We start from the raw sequence: 26691 nt of genomic DNA, 5'->3' as shown, positions 1-26691 counted from the left end.
TGATTGGTAGCTGTAATCTTAACAGTAAATAAGATTTAATGAAAGATTTCGAAATTAAACTGAGGAGTGCAATTACAGTTTTTTGGTGGAATAAATTGTAATTTATTGTAGTAGGATCAATTCATTCATATTTCGAATTAATACCACAATTGGAAGCCTCGTTATTAAATATGTCTTCCTGCTATGCCTAATTATTCTTGGACTTGGAAAATAGTATTCCTAGGGGAAAAGCAAGCCCACACGTTTTGGACTAGGGTTTGCACCCTAACAACGTGGTTATAAATAGAATGTTTTTCAGCCCTAAGAGGTACACTTTTTCCTGAGCCGTAATACTTGCCTACACGAGTATTCTCTGTCTAAAGGATAATTAGGTTACATAGCAGAAGACTGCAAACCGTGGAACTGGAGGATGGTCTCGTAGATGGTTTCTGCTCATGATTGAAGGTTCGATTCGTGGTCACGGTCACGCTTCAATAGATAAGTATTGATTTTATATTTGGTTAATATCTTGAGTATGTGTTATCTATATTACATGCAAATTCGATCCTGGCTATTTGCTTCCGCTGTTTATGTTAGAAAAATAATATTTTCTATTTAATATCTCAAAAAATAACATATTCTTTATTTTCTTAATATTTATTTTGTTTTAATGTCAGTCAAATATTTTATTGTTCAAAACGTTTCTGACTACATTTAATTAGCCTTAATAGCTTAGCTTTTATTATGAAAAATGTTTACTGTTGTCATATGTTAGTATTTTGACAAAGGCATATGATCATATTGAATAGGCCTTCAATGGCTTTTATTTTTGATACGTTTTAAGTCTTCCAACGTTCAGATTTTTGCTATTCCTTTGACTATAAATTCTGAAGTTTGTTCACTGAAATATAGAAAACTAAGAGATACAATTTCATCTTCTCAATTTCAATGTTATGCTGGGTTTTCTACTTTTGTAAAATCTTTGTTAGATTCTAGCTCCTAGTTTTGTACTAGAAGAGCTTGTTGAATCCCAGGGGATACACCCATACCGGGTGAAATATCCTTAAGGACAGTGCCATTGGCATGCCTCAAGCTACCAAGAATTCTCTACAATTGTTCGTGATCAAGCATTTTCCTCAAGTGTAAAAGAAGTTCCTACAAGTGTTCGTGATGAAGAAAAGTCCCTACACGTGTTCGTGATAAAGTATTTTCCGTAAGATTTCCAACAATCTTAAGGATATTTTATAATATGTTCTTACGAAAAATACCAATTACAAAGAAGGCTCGAATGACTGGTACATGTAGACAAGTGCACATTCCTTGACTTCTGGAAGATGGCATTATTGTGTTTAAATTTGCGTTCAAAAGTCCGTGAAATTAAAGGGAAGGAAAAGTTATTTTTTTTCTTGTATTACTGATACAATAACGGATACGTGGAAGCAATAAAATAACAAGGAAAGTAAAGGATAGATAGATTGACACAAGAAAATGGAATTAAAAGCAACCTAAAGGTATATTAAACCTAAATACCTCAATTAATTAACATTAATAAGCACCAACCTCTTAGGAAGACCTCAAGGGAATTAGATTCCCTTGCAACCAACCTCTCAACAATCAAAGATTCAACAAGAGTCATCCATGGCCTCTCTCACAAGTTTCTCTCTCTAGAGATAACTCTCAAAATCACTCATCAATTCATCAATTCATCCAAAATCCCTAATGAAATAAAAGACTAGCTATTTATACTAACTAAATAATAGAAGACCCTATTATTACATAAATGTCATTAATGAGGCAAGGGCCTTGTTTGGCTAGTCTTGTGGAGATGAAAATCTTGAATTTGCGAATGTGGCCTCTTGCAAACATAGCCTTCCTTGCTCGGTGGCCACTTTAATGCTCTTTCATCTCCCATCCGTCCTCTCCATGCTATCATCCAAACTTTGGCTCCACGAGATGGTCCTTTAAGTGTCCTTAAGGCAACTCGGCTTGCATCAATTACTGTTTGATTTTGATTTTTAAATAATTCTACTATGTTAAAATAAATTTTAATATGATAATTATTTTCCTGGATATGGAGTCAAAGAAGCAGACCCTTTCGCGGAATGGGGTCTGAAGGGAGGACAACAAGGGCGTACTCCGGCATGGATATTAACATTTGATCATAGCAGTATGGGTGATTGAAGTGAAGGACAAGTGGACTTTTATGTCCACACAGGTAAGTGACGATATTATATGTCTATATTTTCGATGGAATTTTGTGTGACCAATTAAGCCAATATATCCCTCGATATAGAAGAAGATTCGGAGAAATAATAATCCCGCTAAGCAAAATTAAGTGTGACTAAGCGAAGGATATAAATTATTGTGATCATTTCTCAAGCGAATCTTGTAGTTAATATGAAGAGATTGGGTGTTAGACTTTGGTGCTAGTAAGCATATTTGTGCTAACTAAATTAATTTTGTGTCCTGCACCCAATTAGTTGAAGAAGAAGAGTGATTTAGTTATCTTGGTGAGTCAAGAACTACTTAAGTTCTTGCAAGTGGAAAATTCTTCTTCAACTCACATTTGAGAAAGGAAAAGGAAAAATTGATATTAACTGAGGTGGTACATGTTACTAATGTGTGAATCAATTTGAGTTTTATGTGATTATTGGGAAAAGTTGGGTGAAGATTTTATTTGAGTTTGATTAAGTGTTTTTAAAAATAATGTTCGTGTGGGTAATGAGTAGTATAATCGTGATTAATATGCGTATATTTTTTCAAGATGAAAACACTAATACTTATGTTTAGTTGATTGATTCATATAATTTATGGATGTTAAACTTATAATCTGTTTAGTTTATCTTATATTAAAAAAAATGCAAGGTCCTATTTCTAATATTTACATTTTATTTAATGATATTCTAAATGTTTAGAAGGTTATTTGATATTGGTAACAATCTTTACTACTAAAATTATTGCTTTGAATTACAGTAATTGCTTTGGACTAATTCTACTTTCCAAAAGCGTGTCTGTCTATTTGAATGGTCCTAATGATCTTTATTATATTCGAGATAATGATGAAGTATTTGATATATTTTATTGATGTATAAAGTTAGAGTGTGAATTATTGATCTGGTTAGCTTATAAGAAAATTGAAAACTCCCTTATGAATTGTGAAAAGATTATTCGTTAACTTGAATATTTGAAAGTGTGGGGGTTGGCTTACTAAGGTTATGCTAGCTGATTTTGAAAAGAAGCAACGATTGAAAAGTATTATAGTGAATTAATATTTGTTGTATAGAGGGGTACAATGATGCTAAGTGGGTTTCAAGATCCACACGTGGTTATGAGTTTGAAAGATGAATATGAAAATTAGCCAAATAGACCATAATGAAATTTTACTTTGTGGTTTGAAGTTGGCTGGTAATGAGGCTAAGATACTTCTTAGTGAGTATTGAGGATGAAATAAAATCAACGTGTCTATATATTGTGGTTGCCAGGCAGCATTAGCTGTAATGGAAAATAAAATTTTCAATGGCAATAAAATACATTCGTTTGAGACATAGTGTGATAAAGCAGCTGCTGTGAGGTGAAATTATTTTCATTAATTATGTGAAGTCAGAAGGTGAACTTGATCAATTCACAGACTATAAGAAACATCGAGGGGAATGAGATTTTTAAGTCAATTTGAGAAGATCAACAATGATGGTAACCCAACCTATGTGATTGGAGATCCCCATGAATTAGGTTCATATGGGTAATAACAAGTCATTAGTTGATCAAGTGTGCACTATAAAATTATATCCCTTCCTATGGTGTGTGAATATAGTGCAATTCTGCAAGGCAAAGTGAGACTGAGTTATAAACTCTTAATCCATTACCATATCCTTTATAGGTGGTGTATTGCTCTGCAGAGTACACTTGATGGGTGGACCTATATGAGTGTGGAGTGGTGCCGCTTCTATGAAATTGTGACGGATTTCTAGAGCACTCATGAATATCAGGACATGCGCATGGCCTCTTAGCGCAAAACTGCGATAACGACAAAGATTGTGCGAGTATAATGTGATAGAATAAGACCCTAGGCTTACAAAAGAATTCTTGGTTCATAGAAGTTCTAAACTTCACCAATTGTTCTGTAAGTTTAATCTTGTTTTATCTAGGTTTGGTTCATAGTCTACGAGACACCATATTCGATGCATTGTACTCATATATGTAAACCCAACAAAACTTCTTATTTTATTTCTTTTATTATTTTTGAGATATATGGGGGATTGTTAGAAAAATAATATTTTCTATTTAATATCTCAAAAATAACATATTCTTTATTTTCTTAATATTTATTTTGTTTTAATGTCAGTCAAATATTTTATTGTTCAAAACGTTTCTGACTACATTTAATCTAGCCTTAATAGCTTAGCTTTTATTATGAGAAATGTTTACTGTTGTCATATGTTAGTATTTTGACAAAGGCATATGATCATATTGAATAGGCCTTCAATGGCTTTTATTTTTGATACGTTTTAAGTCTTCAAACGTTCAGATTTTTGCTATTCCTTTGATTATAAATTCTGAAGTTTGTTCACTGAAATATAGAAAATTAAGAGATACAATTTCATCTTCTCAATTTCAATGTTATGCTGGGTTTTCTACTTTTGTAAAATCTTTGTTAGATTCTGGCTCCTAGTTTTGTACTAGAAGAGCTTGTTGAATCCTGAGGAATACACCCATACCGGGTGAAATATCCTTAAGGACAGTGTCATTGGCATGCCTCAAGCTACAAAGAATTCTCTACAATTGTTCGTGATCAAGCATTTTCCTCAAGTGTAAAAGAAGTTCCTACAAGTGTTCGTGATGAAGAAAAGTCCCTACACGTGTTCGTGATAACGTATTTTCCGTAAGATTTTCAACAGTTTATGCCTATATTCCATCACCACGTTCATATTAAATCTCATAGCCTTAGAATACATTTCGTCGCCATAACAACAATCTCAAGATCCACCCAAAAGAACATCAAAATCAAGGGAAAAGGATAAGAAAGACCTCCACCAAAGCCTCTTGGTGAACGTGGGTTAAGAAGCTTTAATATTGAGATAAAATGTTCGTAATTGACCAAATTACTCTTCAAGTTTTCGCCTAAGCCTAACCGTATTATCTTTCCTTTTTTCCCTTTCAATTCTTCCAAAAATCTTGCTTCTCGCGCTAGGTACGTATAAGGTGTGCCTGAATTGACCTAACTATTGGTAGCGCGATCGACCTTTGTTGGTCTGTCCAGGATTCAATCTAGACCCCAAAAATTCTTGTTCCAAGTAGTGTGCCTACCTCTACCTAGGTTTCCGGTTAACTCCCGTTCTATCCAAATTTTTTTCCTTAATTGTTTCCGTTCATTCCTTTCTCATCCTAAACCAAAAAAATTAACAACACACATAGTTGAGCTATACTTGTCATTGAAACCACCTAAAGCACGGTAAAAGAATATGTACATTGATATAAAACCATAGTCGCATACGTCCAACATCAACACCTCATTTGAACTTTTGCTCGTCCTCGAAAAAATAAACCAACCGTCTCATTTACAAACAATGATCAGTTTTAGCTCACTTAGTTCATTCATAAAGACCCACAACAACAACATGAATACATTGCTAAGTACCTTAATGAAAGAGAATGATGCAAGAAATTCATTCGCAGGTACAAGTTGTTTCGTGGTTCCACCATGTGTGCAGTCTTTCCCTATGAAATAATGCAAGAAATGGTATCATAGAAGATCATCACAATTCACAACCCGTTATTCTCAAATTTCAACTTCTAACTTCGGCCTAAAGGGCCGACAGTAGAGCAGTCTAATGATACAAGAGAACATTTTTCCTTTCAATTTTTACATCATGGGTGATCAGGATCTAGGAATTCAAGTTATTCACTTTAACACCACCCTATGATGTTGCTTACATATCGGTACTCGCTGAGATCACAATAACAGTGTTCACTCTTAACTGAGCATAGGAACATTGTCCACGCCATTCTTTCCTTCTCACACCATTGTTCTCAAGTTTCAATTCACATATTTCTCAAATGTTTATACATTACCCTCGTCTCATCCCATATCATAAGCCTCCAATGTCTATCTTCATTCCTTTTCTCTATTATTCCAACAATTCATGATTCATTCCCCTAAGGCCACTATTCAAAGGTCATTGGCATAATAATCAGGATCAGAAGATTTAAATTAATGATCAATCAATGCAAGAGGAATCCAGGATTGATTTTTAGCATCATGCCCTTCACTACTCGTTTAGTCAGTTATTTCAAACTTTCAGCCAGTATTCTAGGGTCATGTGATGAACTAGCCCAAAGGTTTGTTCTCATTATTTTTTCATTTAACAAACCTGTTAACACCTGATTCAAAACAAAATTCATTCTTGTGGAGCGAATTGTAGCTCGAAGAAATTTACTATTTCCTAATTACGTATTGACTACTAACAATAAACAAGAAAACAAAAATAATTGCGGCAAACAAAACGAACCATAGCAACACAAGAAATGCGGAAAGGTAAACATATTACAGCTCGGCAATATTTCTAATGAATACTACAACCAAAAATAAATGAAGCAATCAAATGACAAAAAGAAGCAGCAAGGAAATATGAAGGGTAAGTACTTCTTTTTTGGTGCAAAAGGATACTTAGTGTTATACTTAACCATGTAGTGTTTTCTGTAGCACCCGAGTACATACAAATATTAAAAGCCATAGATTTTCTAATATATGGAATTCCCCATTTGTTTGCCTCCAAAATCTTCAAAACATACAAGGCGGGACCAACAAAAGGTTTGCTATACTAGACTAGTAGTAGCAGTACTATTAACATCATGCTTCCTAGTTCCAAGTTTTCGAGCAAGTCAGCAGCACCATTTTTGCTAGAAGACGGTTAGTGAATTAACTACGATTACCCACAAAAATTTGACCCCCCACCCCACCCCACAACACTTAGAATCGTGCATTATCCCCAATGCACGCACAACAAAAATAAGTAGGATGAAGAGAACTCCCGCTAGGCAGCTGCGTCTGGCATAGTTGTGTGTCCAGTCTCAATTGGCGGGATCTCTGATGTCGGGATGGCAACAACAGCAGCAGTAGCATCAGTGGTGGGTGCGGTGGGAGTTGGGCCAGGCTCATGGGACACGGATGGACCCGCTGAAAGCTGGACCAGAATCTCTGTGAACTTGACTAGTGCTTCTAGCATTACGAAGATCTTCTCGAAACTATCAGCCACCATATTTTTAAAATCAGCTAACTCCCTTTCAATATTAGCCAACTTCATCTTAATGTCAGCCGATTGCTCCACTATGGCCGGCTCTGCGATTTCAAAATGCATGTTAATAGGTTTCGCTTTCTAACAAACTTTTCAAAACAGAGGGGCACTAAGCATTTAAATTGTTAAAACTAACCAAAAAACACCAAATAGTTTCTATGATTGCAAGGAATTAACTACTTTTTTTATCACATGGACAACCGCAACCGCTACCTTTCGGGTGCGCACAGGGTAAACCCAGCTCCTGTGCAATAGCTCGCAAACCACACAAGAGAGTTAACCCGCACGACCCAGAAGGCAAATCTCATGCTGTCGTAGGTACGGGGTTTCGAACCTGAGACCTTCATCATGAAAGTCTCGTGCTCAACCAACTGAGCCACCCGCAAGGAATTAACTACTCCCTCCGTCCATTTTTGTATATCGACCTGGCACACCTCTTAAGGAGCTATAAATAGAATGACAATTTTACTATATCACCCTTAATTATTACTATGTCATATAATAATTGAAATCAATAAAACATACTTTAAAATTTGTGCAGTCACTAAGAAATCCTTAAACTTTCCAACCTCATAATTAATAATGAGGGTAAAATAGATATGAAATGACAAATTATCTCTTAGTTTTTCAAACTGGACAGCTATAAATAACAAGTAAAATGGATGGAGGGAGTACGTGTGTAGCAGCAATATAGCTCGTCTAATAAAAAACTCGGGGCCTTGAAATACCACAATGATCTCTAAAAGGGATGGCAACTCAATCGATATTACAGAGATGTTAGGTTCACCAATAGACCCATATTTAAACCAGCACATTTAGACAACGTACGGAAAACAAAAACTGAGTAACAAGAAACATAATGAATACCTTGGAGGCCATCTTCCTTGTCACTGTCATCATCGTCCTCAGAAGAATCATCGGAGCTTGAGGAAGGTGGAGGCTGTATAAGGCCAAGTTGAATTGTTTCATCAGAATCATCGGAGTCAGTAGAATCATCATCAAGGTGGTCGTCTTCCAGATAATTCTTGACGATGAGACCTGGCATGGCTGTATTTTGGTGCAAGAAGAAGGGCTTCTCGCTGCTTTCAGATTAATAAATTTCGTATGCCCCAAGAATTATATTTTACTTTACCAAATGCTGGGGTTTTACTCTCTATTATGGACCTGCTTAACTAGACCCCAATTTCATCACCCCACTTATACCTTCTCTCTTCTCCTTACTCTTTGTTTGGATGATTGTTACATATTGTTTGTTTGTTTCATAATGTATCCTCTGATATTCTATTGTGTTGTATTGTATTATACTGAATTATTTTAAGGAACTAGGGCTAAAATTATCCTTCGAACTTATTTTGGGTCAAAAATACCCCTCCATCATTAAAGTTTTTAAACATACCCTCTCTTAACGGAAATCTCCAACATAAGCCGATTTCATTTTTAAATGCGCTCATTTAAAACCGACCCTACTGTTGACATCCAATTTTGTCCCTCCTTTATTCCAATTTATTTCCTTGGGCTTCTAAAATTTATTAACGAGCTAAATACTTTATTTTCACTGTTATTTTTGTTGCTACTACTATTAATATCGTTATCTCTCTTATTACTTACATTTTCACTATTCTACTATCAACATTACTAGCATTACTTTATCACAAATTTTAAATGATTCGTCATCATTTCATTTTAGGATTTGTACTCGCTAAATCAATTATAAGTCAATACTTTAGTAAGGCCTTTACTTTCTACATATTAATTATTATTTGTCTTCACATAATATATATTGTACTAGTTATTAAGTTAAAATCCCAATAATAATTAAATTAAAGGAGGAAAGGTCCATAAATTGAGCCCAATCTTCCCAGCCCACATCCTCTAATCCAGCCCACATCCTCTAATCCGGCCCACTATCCCAAAAACCCTTTCATCACAAAAACGCACAGCAGCCCTAAACACAGCCGCACATGATCGTCTCTCTCATCTCTTTCCTCTTTGAACAAAGGTTCGGTTTTTTCCTCAACAATGGCAGGCTTAAAATTATCCATTTTCGTGCAATGCTTGCTGCTCTCTTCTTCTATTTTAAACGAAAATCCAAACTCCCTTCTCTCCAACTCAGACCGTGCCTCTCCATTTCTAGGAAATCTTTTGCTTTAACATAAAAATTTTGGAAAGTTCGCTGAAAAGATCAAAAAAACGAATAGCTTTGTTCAAATTCAAATGGCTTTCACTCAAAATCCCGCCCAAAAACGAGTGACAAAACCCTAGTTTTCGTCTACTATAAAACAGGGCTTTAAGTCCTCAGCCGAGCAGGGATTTTTTTTGGGTCAGGGACTTGCTCCTCAAATTTCATACTATTTTGATAAATTACCTTTTATTCTTAAACATTTTCTCATACATAAGACGTTCTAGTCTGTTTCGATCTGATTCGAATTTGTTCGGGAGTAAGAGAGTAGATCGAGATTCACGCCCCGTTCACTGCACCCACAAGAGGTAATATCCGATCTGACTCTTTTCCATTTGTCTAAACATCGTGTTCTGTTGTAGAAATATAACGTCTTAGGTTTCCGATGAGTATTTCGTTGTAGAAATATGATGTCTTTAGACGTTCGATGAATTCTGGAATGTTTGCAGCATGTGAGTTTAATTTTTAAAAGTCGTTTGGCGTCAAAATGCTTCTCCTATGTTTGAACTTTGCGGGACAAGAAACGTGTTTTCTCTTTGTGAAATATAGCGTTAAATACTTGTCGGGAATTTTCTTTCACATATTCTGGATGCGATCTTTATATTTAAGTTCATTTAGAAAATGATTTGAGCATTTAAGTAATGTAGATAAACTTAATCATGTTTGAAGAGTATCTCTGTCCTGTCTATGTGTTTGTTACTAGCCTAAAGCATGCTTAGTCCTGATTTAATGGGTTGAATGGTTAGTTAACATGACACTATGTCTATCCTAGCTTTGTTCAAGTATACTATTAGTTCAAAATCTGAGTTTCTTCTTATTTATTTGATGTCAACTTGTGTTTTGGTGTTTAGAAGTCATGTTCTTAGTGTCTAAGCTTATGTTCTGGAAAACATGGTTGTAGTGAATGATTTCGTCTAGTCCAATAAAGACATTGGCCCTCGCGATAAATGGTTATATTCTGTTAAATGTTTGAAGAGTGTATTTGTCTTCATTTCCCTTTGTCACGACCCAACCCCGTGGGCCATGACTAGTGCCCGACCTGGACACTCGTATACGTACCTGTTGGACATAGTCAAACTGAATCTAAAATCAATATGGAAACTTGCAAAAGAACTCCAAAGGTTCATAACATCATCATATATACATCCAAATAACCGATCTTTGGGGAGTCACAACTGATCAGAACATAATATGATACGCAAGTCGACAAGGCTGCCACAATATATCAACATGATACGCAAGCCGACAAGACTGTCATTACAAAAGAGCATATCCATAGCACATCGTACAGACACAGCTGAACAAACTTATACACAACCCACACATATGTCTACAGACCTCTAAGAGCATCGATAGTGAAATATGACGGGACAGGGCCCCGCAGTACCCCTGGGTAAACATATATATATACACCATAAGATCTGTACCAAAAGTCTAGGCTCCGGAACAACGGAGCTCTCCAAGACAGCTGAGTAGAAGTCCTATGCTGAAGGGTCACCAAATCGACTATCTGTACCTACGGGCATGAAACGCAGCCCCCCGAAGAAAGGGGGTCAGTACGGACTATGTACTGAGTATATAAAGCATAAGAACATCAAGTAAGATGAATCATAAAAACTAGTCTCAATAATTGAATGCATCTGTGGCTAACATCTGAGAATATCTGCGTAACCCGGTATGACTGAAACTGACTCTACGGCGTATGATAGGCATCGATTACAATATCACTGATAGTGCTGTGGAACGTACAGCCCGATCCATATATAATATAATAGTGCCAAGGAACGTACGGCCCGATCCATATATATATAATATGTTAGTGCCGAGGAACGTACGGCCCGATCCATAAATATAACATGTTAGTGTCGAGGAACGTACGGCCCGATCCATATATAATATAATATGTTAGTGTCGAGGAACGTACGGCCCGATCCATAAATATAATATGTTAGTGCCGAGGAACGTACGGCCCGATCCATAAATATAATATGTTAGTGCCGAGGAACGTACGGCCCGATCCATAAATATAATATGTTAGTGCCGAGGAACGTACGGCCCGATCCATATATAATATAATATATATAAATGCATGTAAGACTCGGAAAAGGATACTCTGAACTCCTCTGGTGAGATAAGAAGCTAGTATGATAAGTCTCTGGGAGTTATGGACATAAAACATAGGAGGCCAACGATACAAATATCTCTGCACTCTCTAAGAATAGAGTCTTTGGAACTCACTTGCTCACTGTGTCCGTTCATATGATAAGGATCATGCCAAAAAGAAAGAAGGGATAACTTTACATACCTTTACGCTTATTTAAATGTCCAACGTCTACTTCTCGAGCTCGTAGGTCTAAAATTAAGATAACATAAGCCACAGTTAGATCATCCACATCACTTACTAACCAATCCAAGTACGAATGAAACTTAACAAAATTCGGGCAGCATTTCCCCTGAAAACTTAACAATCCTCGAGATTCCAATTTAGCCAAACATCAATCAAAATACCATCAACAACAACACCAACAATTTCATATCAAACTAGGATTAAATCCATTCTTAAATCACTTTCAAAACAGCCCAATATACATTCGTATACCAATGCTTGTATACACTTCTTTATTTTCGTATATCTATAGTATAACAACAAACACAACAACAACAACTATAGCCAATCCCACGATATTCCAGCCCACAAAACAATTCATAACAACCACCAAACAGCCCCAAAATATTGTCACAAAACAGCCACGAAAATCATATAAAAACAGCCCGGTATACGCTTTGTATATGATATCTTCATACACTTTATTCTCCCAAATTCAAGAACAGCAACTTGTCAACAACATCAACAATTATTATACATCATAACTCAGCTAATTCCATCCATTTAATCCAACTAAAACAGCCCCCGATCCATAAATCTCAACAAAACAACAAACAAATTTATAATGCTATTTTTTCCGTTCTAATCCGTTAAAACTCTAAATAAACTTATTAATAACATAAAAGGAATCTTATACATACCTTAGCATCAGATCAACCACGAAAATATCCTCCCCCAGGAGCAATATTTTGCTTAAAACGACGATGATAACTCATACTACACTTTATCCTTCACGAGCCTCGGGATTCAGGGCCTCGAACTTGATCGATTCTCCACTTCCTCTCTCTAACTCTCTCCTCTCTCTCTCTCTCTCTCAATTGTTCTGGATTTTTCTGGTGTAAAAATGAGGCTAAATGTTGAAAATTTCCCTTAAATAGCAAGGGAAATGGGCCTGACCCGACTTGGAATCGGGTTGGGCCCATTTCACTACCCAGCTTGACCTTTCTGCCTTAAAACATCTATAACTCTTTATCTCGATGTCACATACAGGCCCACGACCTATAGTTGGAAAGGTATTTCAATTATCTACAACTTTAATTTTAGGAGTTTTCCAAAATTCCCAAATAATGATGGGGTTATGTCCTCCCGAAGTGAGATCACCCAAAAACGTAACTTAAAAACATATTTTTGGAGGGCTTACACTTGGATTTGGCTCAAGGGTACTTCTTGAGTTGTGTTTAAATTCACATATATTATCCATATAACTTGTCATATGTATATTTTTTTAAAAAAAAAATCTCGACATGTGGACCCACCTCAGCTTACGAATAATCCAACGTACAAAAATACGGGGTATAACACCTTTTTCGGTCAAAGACAAGATAGTATGGCTGCATAAATGATGTTGGATTGTGCAATATAATATCTTGTAATCGCGTGCCACAATTTTAGCATTGTTTGGTCATATTTGAAGCACTATTACATTTTTCAATCGACAACTTTTCACATTGCCATGTGTGGAATGTTCTGCATATGCCCCTGCTCTGTGCAACTATTTTTGCTTAATCAAGATGTATCGGTTTTTAAGGATTAAAGAAAAAGTAAAAATCTCTCTGCTTTGATGGAGTTGGCTACTTAATTCTGAAGCTTATTTTGGGCTGAAATTGCTGGTGCGTTTTAGCCATCTTGCGGTTGCATTTTAAGTTGAAACTGCTGTTGCATTTTAGCCATTCTGCTGCTTTACTTATGGTCATGAACTACTGTAATTTCAGCCACTTGGTTGTTGTATTTTTGGGCCATGAACCACTGCATTTTTAAAACTGAATCTCTGCTGCGCTTTGAGCTAACTCTCAGCCTCATTCTGAGTTGAATTGTTATTGTATTTTGGGGCTGAAAACACTACTTTTAGATTAACTTTGCTGCTACAAATTTTCAGCAAGCATTTACTATACTTGGCTGGGCCAATTCTTTATTTTGGTACCTATTTGAGGAGAGATTGTTGCTTGTGGTTGCTCTACTATTTTTACCGTTACATTATGCTGCCTCTTATACTACTTTTCTTTGTTTGCATGGACACTGTCATATCCCATTTTAACCGGGATTAAATTAGAAGTACGACATATTGGAGATTCCTGTTTTTGTTTACGTTAAGGAGTCGCCACCTAATTATTTATGGTGAATTAGGACACCTAAAGTTTATTAAAGTTATATTTAAAGTTTAACTCTGTTTAAGGTCTGCGAAACTTAAGATTCTAGGTAAGGGTTCAATTAGTCTAAAGGGAAGGTATTAGGCACCCTTTAAGACCCATTAACAATGGTTAACCGACCAGACTTACGATTAGTTAGGCTAAGTGTAAATATAGTATTATAGAAAAGAACATGGCTTTGTCAATATAACTAAAGTGGTAAATAGCCATGTAAGAATGCTATTTGAAATAAGACTTGTAGAAAATAATAATTTGTATAAAAGAGTACTGCTAATGCTATTTTGAAAAACGACTTACAAATATTGTTAAAGTTTTTAAATGAAAGTGTAATAGTGTTGTTTAAAATAATACTTGTAGAAAACATAATAATTTGTGTATAGTTAAAATAAACTAAAAGAAACGGAACATGTAATGTTTATATGTATTTGGGAAAAAGTGAGTTTATGCCGACTCACAAATTAAAAAAAAAAAAGAGTTATTGTGAGATTAATATTAAATAAAGCTTAAAGGTTTTATAGAAGGATTATTAGTTTAATGTATATTGTGCGAACGTTGTTTTAAACAAATATGTATTTCAAGTGTTGGAAAGGAACTAAAGTGAAAAAGTTATCCGTTGAAACTGATTTGCCTTTTATTTCTTAGAATAAGCTAACGTTATGTAAAATTCGTGACGTTTTAAACTTCTAAAATAGTAAGCATAAATTATGATTCCTTTGGCTAAAAGATATAGTCACGCTATTTCGAAAGTCAATTACTCAAATAAATGTTATAGATACTATAAATAGTTTTAAAAATAGAAGTGAATGTAATTTGTGGAATTAACTACCCATTGCTAAACTAAAACTCTTAATGTTACTAAAGTTTATCTTGATTAACAAGCACAAATGTTAGTCATACGATACAAGTTAAATGCACACAGAAATAAGATAAAAAGTAAAATGATTTAAATGGGCTCGGCCCACTTTCTGTTTGCTGCCACTGTTATGGTTGTGCTGATATGGTGGTGATCATGTTGGGCTGTTGGCCCAACGCCAAATGTGGAAGGAGACAAGTCCGAGGGACTCGTATGTGATAGCCATGCATAAAAATGAAAGAAAAGGATTAGTATATAATCAATGAATAAGACTAGACATGTATAATGTAAATTCAAAGATAGGATGGATCGGTGAAATGGATCAGTGACATGTATAGCATAAATTCAAGGAAATACCCAGTCCAAAACAAAGCTTTAGCCGTAACTAATGTTTTTTGAGAAATAGATGAAATGAACAGTAAGGTCCAAGTATCAGGCAAGCAGATACAGTGGGCGATGAAGTTATTAGAAACAACATTTTTTCGCACACGACTAGATACTTAACACTTGGGAAGCTCAATATAAAACATGACTGTAAACACAGCTTGAGACTGATTCTTTATATTTTAAGTCAAACAAAGTTGTACCGGGATCCATGTAGCTATCTCTGATAAAAACTTGACGCTAATCTTATCATAACTTGGTCACGGGTTAATGACGCATTAAATAAACAGAACTGAAACCAGATTATAACTCAAAGTTTAAGGAAAGAATTTGAACATACAACTCAGGATCCATTTTAGAATAGAGAAAGATTCAGTTTTTTATAACTGGGAAACAATAATCAGTCATGCTTTTATAAAGGAAATACACATCAAGACATGGTTTGATAGTTCACTATCAATGCTAGTTAGAATTATTTTTTATGGCATGTGCTACAATAGTTCAAATTAAGCAAGTTCACATTGGTTAATAGCCAAAATTGATCAGAGTGACTCAGCAACTGTCTATGCCTCTGAATTAAACAAATTTGTATTAGCACTAGTCCATATCAACCGAGGTAAACATTCATGATTTAGACCTTCGCTACTGACATAGAATTCTATTAACAGCTAGCCACATTTAATCTAAACAACAATGGTGGTACAAACTCAAAATCAGACCCGGGGTTCATATGGCATCAGCCATATCCAGACTTAAAGCAGACAGTTACATCAGTGTAAGCTATTCAACATTTCACCAAGCGAGATGCGGGGGAAACAACGGGATAGGGAAACACCAGGCCGACATTAATGTAAAGCTTAATGCATAATATCATAAGGTTGCCACAAAATCCAGTTTTTAAACCACTGAAACTCCACAGATTCAACCCTTTATCCAGTCTTCAAACACACATATGTACTTAGGATTTGCAAAGTACCAAAACACATTTAGAAGCATGTTTCATAGCTATGGAAGCCTAATATAATACTTAACAATATGGACTTAACTCAATTCATGACTTTGAATTAAAATCAAGATCAGGTGAAGGAATGTTATTAAGAAAGTTTCAAAACAGATTTGAGAAAAATCATATTAGCAACAATTGTGTTATCGACCATTAAAACTGCCATTAGCTAAACATAAAAACATATACGAATCCTATCAAGATACTAACTAAGACTAGATTGACTAACCACGGAACACACACAATTGAACCGACTGAAATGACAGACATGTGTGAACATATAAGCATTTATAAAACTGAAATTAAAGCAAACCAAATTAAGACACAAACATGCAGGACTATTAACTGCTAGACTGGAAAAACTAAACTAAGATGTGAACGTGTGGATGTTACTAAAAAAAACCGAAGCTAAACTAATTAAAACATGAATGTGCCTAATCCAAACTAATCAAAATATGCACAATCCTGCTGAGTTACTAAACTACAACCCGACCAACTGAGAATGGAACAAGGTTTAATACATGACTTATTAATGAAGCTAAACACAGAATTCGGATTTAAAACCAAACAGAATTCAACAACCAATATCGACATGTTGCATAATCATTCTATCATATCCAAATCTAAATAAATTAATTATATAACAGAATACATTATTCCAGACAAATAAAGCAAAAGAGGGACAGTGCTGACCTGCTTTAATCATATACATAATATACCCAAGATATATACACCATGGCACGTATATCAGATGTATATCGAATGTATATGCTCTTCTTACTTTGATAAACCACTGTATATCCTATGTATATTCGACTTTAAATAAGTTCTAAGTCTTGTAAATTTCATCTAATCATCCAAACTACAATAGACACATTTCAAATTCAATTAGCGATTAATATCCAATCCTAACAGCACCCGAACATCAAGCGAATGACACTACGACAGAGAAAGATACCTAACTACTGAAAATATAGCAGAAGGGCTAGATTCAAACCAAAGCAGAAACTACAAATTATAAATAATAAATATATCGAGTTTACCTTTTTTGTGCGCAGTGAAGTGGGTGCCGACGTCGTCGAATCTACCCTCGAACTCGAAGAATCCAAATTTGTACCCGATTAAAGTAATTAGAGTTTTAAAACAAAAAAAAAAAGGAATGGCAAATAGAGTTATTGTTGGCTGTTTTTGTTGATTAAAATTGATGCTTTTGTAGGGGATTTTTGGGTTCCAAAATCTTTTGATCGATGTCTGTTTTCTTGTTGATTTGTCTAAGTTGATTGGATTTTTTTTGTTCCAGAAATCCCCCAGGAATACTGGAAATCCCCGAAAACGCTCAGTAAGAAAAAACCTCCCTAAAATGTTTAATGATTCTGTTCTTTATAGGGAAATATGAGGAGAGAGAGGAGCGTATGAGAGAGAGGAGCGGGGGACAGAGGTGAGTGGAGAGAGCGGAAATGGTGGGAGGTGGGAGCGGCGGTGAAAGGGAGAGAGGGAGAGAGGAGGGAGGCGGAAAAAGAAGAAGAGGAAAAGAAAGAGGCGGAAATGGGATTAGGGTTAAAAGGGGAGGGGAAATGGAGGGGCTGGACCGAGTCGGGTAATGGGCTGGCCAATAATTCGTTTGGGCCGGTCTATTAATTTAAATATGGGCTGATATAAATGTGGGTTGGGTATTAAAATGTGGGTTGTTTATTTGGGCAGGGAAATAATATTGCATTTGTATTTTAAGCCATTAATTGGCTGAAAATTGTTGACCGTTCCTCCGCTAAAATATTTTGGGATTCTAATTTAATAACTGGTATAATATATATTATGTAAAGACAATTAATATGTAGAAGAATAAAGATTTTGCAAAAATGTGGTCTTGTAATAAATTTAACGAGTCCAAACCCGAAAAAACGAAACGATGACTAACCGTTTAAAATCTGTGATAGAGTAATACTTATAATGTTGAAAAAATAAAAGTAGCGATATTAATAGTAGTGAAAATAAATTATTTAGCTCGTCAGCAAATTTAGAAGCCCGGGTAAATTAAATAGGAAAGGGACAAAATTGGGTGTCAACAGACACCGCAACCGAAGAACCCAATTTTGGGGACCGAACGACACCGATCTTGCAAGGGGTCTTAATATAAGACCCCACGATGTCGCTAAATCAGGAACCTACATTTACATCTTCGTTTGTGTCTCTTTCTCCCTCGAAACGTAGTCCAATTGAAACCGAAAAGAGTGGCGAGCCAAACGGCGAACTGCTAAAACACTTTGTCCTTCCACAGGAGCCAAATGTGGCTTTAATTCGTCTCATTTTATTCCGTAATATTGTTTGTTTTCTGGTGTGATTGCAATTTTATTTGTGTTTGGTAGTTATTTTCTAATAGCTGTACTTTGCTTAATCGCGTAGAGTTTTTTTTTCTTTTAATTAACACTTATTTGATCAGTTATGAGTTGCCTTTAGTCAAGAATGTGATTTCTCCTCTAATTCTTAATTGCTTTCTCTACCCAAAACTTTATCTGTTTCGAATGAATCAAGCTAAATGGTTTTCGATTTTCGCTAACTTATTTAATTTAGAAAGGTCAGTAGGTTTACTCTATGAACTTTGGTCTTATATTTGAGAATAACATTTGTTTCAAATAATAAAGATGATAGTAGACTCACCTTTAATCTAAACCACGTTTTGGCCTTGGTCCTCTTTTAAGGTTAACTACTTTCTTATGCAAAAAATGTATTTGGACATCTGAAGCTTTTCTTCTATTTTTTTTTTTCAACTCTTGATCAGGAATCATTTTGTTGAAATGTTGTTACTTCAATCAATCTAAGGAGTACAAATTATTTCTTTTCTCCAAAGTGAACTTAGCCCTTTTAATTAACTTTAAGTCCGGTCGGTTAACCATTGTTAATGGATCTTAAAGGATGCCTAATACCCTTCCCTTTAGATTAGTTGAACCCTTACCTAGATTTTTTGGTTTCATAGACTTTAAAATAGAGTTAACTTTAGAAAATAACTTTAATTAACCTTAGGTGCCCTAATTCACCATAAATAATTAGGTGGCGACTCCCTAACTTTAATTAACCCCGGAATTATCGGAATGTTGTAAACCATTTTGACTTCGGTTAAAATGAGATATAACACCTGCTACATAAAAAAACTCATATGCGATCACCTTGTTCCCGAGTACTACATCTGGAGCCATTAGGTACAGGTGCGGGTAACCCATATGAGTTTTTTTATTTAATTAGGTCGGGTTTAAATGGAGCGGGTTTGAAAATAAAATTGGGTTATGTTGGCAATTTCCGTTAAGACAGGGATATATTTAAAAACTTTAATGATGAGAGGGGTATTTTTTGACCCAAAAAAAGTTCGGAGGATATTTTTAGCGCTTTTTCCAAAGTAGAAAGATATTTTTACGCTTTTCCCTTAATTTAATGAATATACAATGTTTAAATAGATTGTATATTTTTCCGTCGTTACGTAATGTCACACATCAATAATTTGAATAGATTGTATCGTTTGCCGTCGTTACATAATGTCACACATTAATAATTTGAAGAATAAACCGATAAGAACGGGATAGAGTTGTTATAAAAAGGTACGATAAAGGATCAAATAAGATTATTAGATAATATAAGTGAAGATAAAATGAGAAAAAAAGAAAAGTAAGGTAACGACACGATCACACGAAATCGGTCATTACATAAAATGAGACTTTAGTCATTAAAGAAAATTGGATTTAACGATACGATACAATAAAATTTAAGTAACAACCAAAACAAATATTGTATTTAAACTAACAACATAATACAAGAGGTAACAACCATCCAAACAAGCTGTTAATATTTGCATAAGAAATGAATACGGAAAAGGCTCAAATATGTCATCGAACTATCAGAAATGACTCATTTATGCCACTCGTTGAAAGTTTGGCTCAAATATGCCACTGCCGTTACCTTTTTGGCTCATCCATGCCATTATTCACTAACGGTGGTTTTAAAATACCAGATATGCCACGTGGCAAAATTTATTGGTCCACGTCACTTAAATGAAAACCAGCCAAAATAAATCCTAATTAAACCAACGGAAAAGGCTCAAATATGCCATCGAACTATCAGAAATGGCTCATTTATGCCACTCGTTGAAAGTTTGGCTCAAATATGCCACTGCCGTTACCTTTTTGACACTCCGCAATTAAAAAAAAATGAAAAGTCAATAAAACTAAATTGTTCTTACGTTAAGCTCTCCTTTTTCCTTTCAAAAGATGCATGTTAAGAAATAACATTTATTCCGCTTAATTTAATGAACCTTTTTATGAAATTGATATTGCAATAACCTTTTCATGTTAAACTTAACTATTTTATCCTAAATTATGTAAGCTATTAATTATCCCATATTTTGCAAAATATTTAATAATAAAAAAAGTGAGAAATATACTTTTGCAATTGTTTACTATTATTACTGTTTGGAGATTGTATTTTCGTTAACAATAGTTTTTTTCAAACATTTTCAGAATATATATATGAAAATAATCTTCTATAGTTTCTTTTTTAATATAATTTGAAATAAGTTTAACGGAAAAGGCTCAAATATGTAACGGCAGTGGCATATTTGAGCCAAACTTTCAACGAGTGGCATAAATGAGTCATTTCTGATAGTTCGATGGCATATTTGAGCCTTTTCTGTTGGTTTAATTAGGATTTATTTTGGCTGGTTTTCATTTAAGTGACGTGGACCAATAAATTTTTGCCACGTGGCATATCTGGTATTTTAAAACCACCGTTAGTGAATAATGGCATGGATGAGCCAAAAAGGTAACGGCAGTGGCATATTTGAGCCAAACTTTCAACGAGTGGTATAAATGAGTCATTTCTGATAGTTCGATGGCATATTTGAGTCTTTTCCCTTATGAAGTCCAAGCGCCCCCCACCTTTTAAATCTTTGGGTAAATAACGTACTTAAGTCTTAAGATGAAAATGTCTCAAATGTCTGTGAATAAAGGTAACGTTTTGTAAGTAAGTAAAACTTAACCCTACACATAATCATTGAAATGTAGTAAGGCCTCGTTTTGATATTGGTTATAACTCGAATTTTATCTTGTAAACCGAGTGACTTTTTTTATTTATTTTAAATAGTTCAAAGACATAAATACAACAAGAATGTACGCGCAAAGATTGAGGATTTTATCTGCAACATTGTAACACTAAGAGAAAGAACAGAAAGAATGCCGGTTAAAATCAGTTTCCACTGAATTTGAAGCATTTACTGGTTAACTCCATTTCAACCGTTTTTCATCTAATATACATACGTTGGCAAAATATCTACAAAAAAAGACCAGCTTAATTTTGAGAGACACTTGAATACAGACGTCGTATTCAGCTTAATCCCAGATCATAACTAGGTAGATAACTATACTGCAGTTAACGATGCTGTTTCAACAAGGCAGAGATCCAATTGCAGAATATTACAACTCTAGGGAAGTTATATGGTAGAAAATACTAATTCTTCAGTAACTTTCTCGGGGCGTTCCTCAGAGTCTTCCAAGCCTCATTATTCATTGCATGGCAATGGCCTGAAGACCCAGTCCAGGATGTGCAAGGAGCAGCAACATCACATACAAAGCAATAACACTGCACCAAAACACAAAGGCACACAAGATGATTAATTTAATACAACATCAACTATATAAGACATAGCTTTGAAGCATTAGAATGTATTACATATGACTACAGGTAAAACTAGAGTAACAATACAAAGAATGTACAACAACAGTAAGGTTTTTATGTTTGTAGAGACACTCGTGGAAGTTTCAATTCAGAACTGCCACATTTTTTTATCTGAATTTATGGAGCTAACAATGGATTGCAAGGATATTTCTTTCTTTTCAAACAAGTCCAATTTTTGAACATATAAATAGTCAGACATCAACCCAACACAGATTAGCTCTCACCTAGACCAGTAATTTTTCATGGCAATACAAAATCTACAAAGCTATAGAAAATCCAAATAAATTGGTAACTCAAACATGTCTTACAAAAAGCGTTATATATTCAGCTAAAATAGTTTTCAGATGAATAACTGACAATGCTAATCTCACAACTTAAACCACTAGAAAGAAACAGTTCTCTATTACTAAGTTATATCTTCTATATGCCAACAGATATTTCTTACCTAATTCTTTTTAAATAGTAGAAGCTAAGAGGTAACATGATAACAGAGGCTTACTACTGAAATACCTGAACCAAGAACATTATACTAGAATTAGATGCATAAAGTTAAAACTTCAAATGAAATAATCGCAGTTAAACTGCACCAAAGCTCAAAGGCACACAAGATGATTAATTTAGTACTACAAAAACTATGTGTCAATCCCAATCTGATTGAGTCTAAAAATGATTAATCTAATGACATAAGAAAACTACATAATTAGGAAAATAAAACAAATATTACCATTTCACAGTGGGTCTGGTGACCTGTCTTCTCAAAAGGATATTTGGCGCAAGCATGCCTTGGATGTGGAAAATCTCGACATGCCACCTTTTGACCATCAAGAACAACAAACATTTTATTTGTAAAATTGGACATTAAGAATAAAAGGTTTATCCAAGGCTGAAAAGTTATACAGGGGCACAAAATCAAGAATGGTAGCCAAATGATGGTTGGAAACAAGAAACCAAAGGGACCCCTCTTGGCAAAAACTAGTGATTAACTCTTGGCAAAAAGTAGTGATTAACTACATGGGGCTTTTTCAGCAACTACTCGAAAGCATCAAGATTATTAGAAACAAAGTGAGAAATTTACGGGGTCATAAGGATCAAAATCAAGGACGAATATGTAAAAGGTAAGTGTACATAGATAAGGAATCGTGAGAAAAAGCAAAAGATTATAATCCAGCCTTTTGTTTGTTCTCTGGGAAGTATGAATTAGGAAATTATCCAGGATCAATCCAACACTTGTTGGTTGTTCACCAAATAAGTATATTTTCAACACAGTGCAGGAAAAACTCAACTGGGATATTGAAGTCAGACTAATGATAATATAATTCAAATTGTGAAATTTTAAGAACTGGTTCACCGACTAATTAAGTTAGTGTTTGTATCACTTCACCCCAACACCATCAGGAGATTATCAGTATCATTTCATGCTAAGGGAGAGTGGTGTTCGATTTAGAGGAGAAAAGTTCTTTGTCATTAACTCCTCCATTATATTAGACTTAATCTGTACATTAATGATGTGATATCTAAAGGGAGATGAAAAATCACCTCAAGTGTAAGTGCAACCACATCGCCCATATGACTAATTGAACTAGTAGGCATTTACCTTTCTTACTGGGCTTCAAGCCTTCAAGTTCATAGACTCATAGTCAAAGAAAAGGCATTATCATTGAAAAGTCAGAAGTAGAATTACTATTTATAACAAAGCAATATACTAAATTCAAATTCCTCTTTTTCATAGCCTTGATACAACTAATCATCGTGAATCCCATGTTTAATATAAAAAAAGGGTAGCCCAGTGCACTAAGCTCCCGCTATGCGTGGGGTCCGGGGCAAGGCCGAACCGGAAAGGTCTATTATACGCCGCCTTAACCTGCATTTCTGCAAGAGGCTGTTTCCATCGCTCTAACCCCTGACCTCCTGGTCACATGGCAGCAACTTTACCATGTTTAATATAGTAATCCTTATCATTATAGTTCTCCAGTGGACTAGATCTGTAGAAAGTAAAGTTACCTTTTTGAACATCTCGAATAGCTCTATCGTATCTCCTTTTCAAAAATCACAAGTCACTCTAGCTGTTATAAGAACCCAATCATTAAGGAAACTTGACCACATTTCATGTAGTAAACAATTTCATATAAGGAGACTTTCTGACCGATCAATAAAAATTCATCCTTGCATCTTTATTTTCACAATCAAAGCTAAAGAGAAGCAGAACCAGTCAAAACAGGGTCCCAACTCCACTCCCAGAAGGTTAATTACAAGATTAAACATAGGCCATTTAATGCTCCAGCAATTTAAAGTTATACATTGGCACAAAATCAAGAATGGTAGCCCAAAATGGTTGAAAACAAGAAAAAAAAAAAAGGAACCCCACTTCACAAAAAGTAGAGATTAAACCATACCTGGCCTTTTTCAGAGACAACTGAGATATCAGGAGCATCATCATTCTCACAAAAAGAAAGCTTTGAGATATCCACTGAGTCGTAAGGATCAAAATCAAGTATAAAACACTCCTCTTTCTCTTCATATTCCTTCAATTGCTCTCTCTTTTTGAGACAAAAGATGGATCTCAATGGACTTCCTTCATCAGAAGAAGATGAAGAAGAGAAATCAATTATCAATGGGGTAACACATTCCGAATTGCCGAGTTTCTTCGCCATTTTTTACTGTACAGTAAACGCTTAACGGAAACAATTTCAAACATCAAACGCTAGAAGAAGGAGAAATGTTTATGGAGTCTTGTCAAAGGAAGGACCGGACAGTTGTAGTATGTGGTTGTTCAAATTTCGATTTCTTTTCTTTTGGGGAAGAGGAGTAGCCGTAGACCTTTTCTATTCTCCCCCACAATGGGCCACCTAAAGGCTTTTTATCTCTCGTCATTTTTGCACTTCTGTTCCTATTAACTTTCTTTTTGTACGGATTGTCCCTCAAATGCGCTAATCTTTTAATTTTTGTCCCTCCAATTGCGGATCTTTAATTTTTAGCCTTCACCTAATACCATAAAGTTTGGAGTTCGAATCCCAATTCAGTTAAAAAGAATCGCAAGGTAGAATTTCCTGGCAAAATTAGATATAATGTATGAGATGGTAAATTAATTTAAGTGTTGATGCACCAATTTGCAGTATATATATAAAAGTGGGCAATTCTGCGAATTGCTCTTCTTTTGGGGTGGTCTTTAAATTTTGCCCCTCATATTTGCGGTCTTTAAATTTTGCCCCTCATATTTGTGGTCTTTAAGTTTTGCCCTTAGCTTGGATACCTGAGGTTCTGGGTTCGAACCCCCGCTCAAGCATAAAATAAAAAAATAATTTCGCAAGGCAGGGCTGGAGGGAGTGTATGCCGGATCCGGCATAAAGTCCTTAAGGAAAAACTAAAGTTATGCCGGAGGGGGCATAACTTTTCCTCAAGGCATAGTTTTAGTTATGCCTTATGGGGCAAAACTTTTCCATAAGGAACTATGCCTTATGGGGCAGACTTTTAATTAAGACATAACTAAAAGTAGGCCTCATAAGGAAGAATTTTTCCTTAAGGCAAACTTTTAGTGTTGCCTTAATGAAAATTTCCGCCTTATGAGGCATACTTTTAGTTATATTTTATGGGGCACACTTTTAGTTAAGACATAACAAAAAGTATGCCCCATAAAGCGGAACTTTTCCTTAAGGCATAATTAAAAATTTGCCTTGAAAAGTAAAAAAAATAAAATATATGTCTCAAAGCAAAGTCTGCCCCCTCCGGCATAACTTTTCCTCAAGGCATAGTTTTAGTTATGCCTTATGGGGCAAAACTTTTCCATAAGGAACTATGCCTTATGGGGCAGACTTTTAATTAAGGCATAACAAAAGTATGCCTCATAAGGCAAAATTTTCCTTAAGGCAAACTTTTAGTGTTGCCTTAATGAAAAGTTTCGCCTTATGGAGCATACTTTTAGTTATATTTTATGGGGCACACTTTTAGTTAAGGCATAACTAAAAGTATGCCCCATAAGGCGGAACTTTTCCTTAAGGCATAATTAAAAGTTTGTCTTGAAAAGTAAAAAAAATAAAATATATGTCTCAAAGCAAAGTCTGCCTCCTTCGGCATAACTTTAGTTTTTCCTTAAGGATTGTATGCCGGATCCGGCATACACTCCCCCAGCCCTGCCTTGCGAAATTATTTTTTTATTTTATGCCTGAGCGGGGGTTCGAACCCAGAACCTCAGGTATCCAAGCGAAGGGCAAATCTTAAAGAACACAAATATGAGGGACAAAATTTAAAGACCACCGCAAAAGAAGGGCAATCCGTGCAAAAGAAATGTATAAAAGTTGGGTAAGTAGGAAATTTTGGATAAGCTATAAAGTTGAGGAAATGGGCTAGGGCCGCTCACATATGGTTTGCTGCACGTTGCCATTACCAGAAGGAGTATAACTTGCGTTTGCAAGTTTTATATCTTCATAATTAGAATAAATTTATTTAAAACAAAAAAAAAAAAAAAAAGGAAATCAGCAAAGAGAGCAGTTAGTATGTTCAGTGGCGGAGCCACACTATGCCGAGGGTGTTCATCCGAACACTCTCGGCGGAAAAAAATACTGTTTTTACAAAGTTAAAAGTATTTTTTATGTATATATAGTAGATGTTGAACCTTTTTAGGCTTGTTCATATGTTTATTTTTTTTATATTTTGAACCCTCTCGACGAAAATCCTGACTCCACCACTGAGTACGTTTGGTCAAAAGAAGAGCAATCATCATGTAAAATTTACCTTGGATTAAAGATGGCAACCAGGT

At 35.1% G+C, this 26691-nt stretch overlaps 2 protein-coding genes across 2 annotated transcripts; both read right to left on the bottom strand.

Moving 5' to 3' along the window:
• Positions 1-6691: 6691 nt before the first annotated feature.
• LOC132634095 (uncharacterized) lies at positions 6692-8517 on the bottom strand. The gene is made up of 2 exons (XM_060350397.1): positions 8139-8517; positions 6692-7315 (listed from the first exon to the last, which is right to left on the bottom strand). Exons 1-2 carry the CDS (start codon positions 8314-8316, stop codon positions 7011-7013), a joined length of 483 nt encoding a protein of 160 aa, XP_060206380.1. The 5' UTR covers positions 8317-8517; the 3' UTR covers positions 6692-7010.
• A 12920-nt stretch (positions 8518-21437) lies between these two features.
• On the bottom strand, positions 21438-24776 carry LOC132632191 (RPM1 interacting protein 13-like). Its single transcript, XM_060348025.1, has 3 exons — positions 24332-24776; positions 22663-22749; positions 21438-21842 (listed from the first exon to the last, which is right to left on the bottom strand). The coding sequence occupies exons 1-3, from the start codon at positions 24587-24589 to the stop codon at positions 21711-21713; spliced, it is 477 nt and encodes a 158-aa protein (XP_060204008.1). The 5' UTR covers positions 24590-24776; the 3' UTR covers positions 21438-21710.
• Positions 24777-26691: the final 1915 nt, after the last annotated feature.

This window comes from Lycium barbarum, chromosome 3 (assembly GCF_019175385.1).
Source record: "Lycium barbarum isolate Lr01 chromosome 3, ASM1917538v2, whole genome shotgun sequence".
Classification (NCBI taxonomy): Eukaryota; Viridiplantae; Streptophyta; class Magnoliopsida; order Solanales; family Solanaceae; genus Lycium; species Lycium barbarum.
The sequence above is the reverse complement of the archived record's forward strand: the minus strand, read 5'-3'. Positions and strand labels throughout refer to the sequence as shown.

Excerpts from the sequence above, each read along its gene's own strand:
- LOC132634095 (XM_060350397.1), bottom strand. The coding sequence starts at position 8,316 with ATGCCAGGTCTCATCGTCAAGAATTATCTGGAAGACGACCACCTTGAT. Across the intron at positions 7,316-8,138 it reads CAAGGAAGATGGCCTCCAAG|AGCCGGCCATAGTGGAGCAA; the intron begins GTATTCATTATG and ends TTGAAATCGCAG.
- LOC132632191 (XM_060348025.1), bottom strand. The coding sequence starts at position 24,589 with ATGGCGAAGAAACTCGGCAATTCGGAATGTGTTACCCCATTGATAATT. Across the intron at positions 22,750-24,331 it reads TTGTCTCTGAAAAAGGCCAG|GTGGCATGTCGAGATTTTCC; the intron begins GTATGGTTTAAT and ends GATGGTCAAAAG. Across the intron at positions 21,843-22,662 it reads ACCAGACCCACTGTGAAATG|TGTTATTGCTTTGTATGTGA; the intron begins GTAATATTTGTT and ends GTTTTGGTGCAG.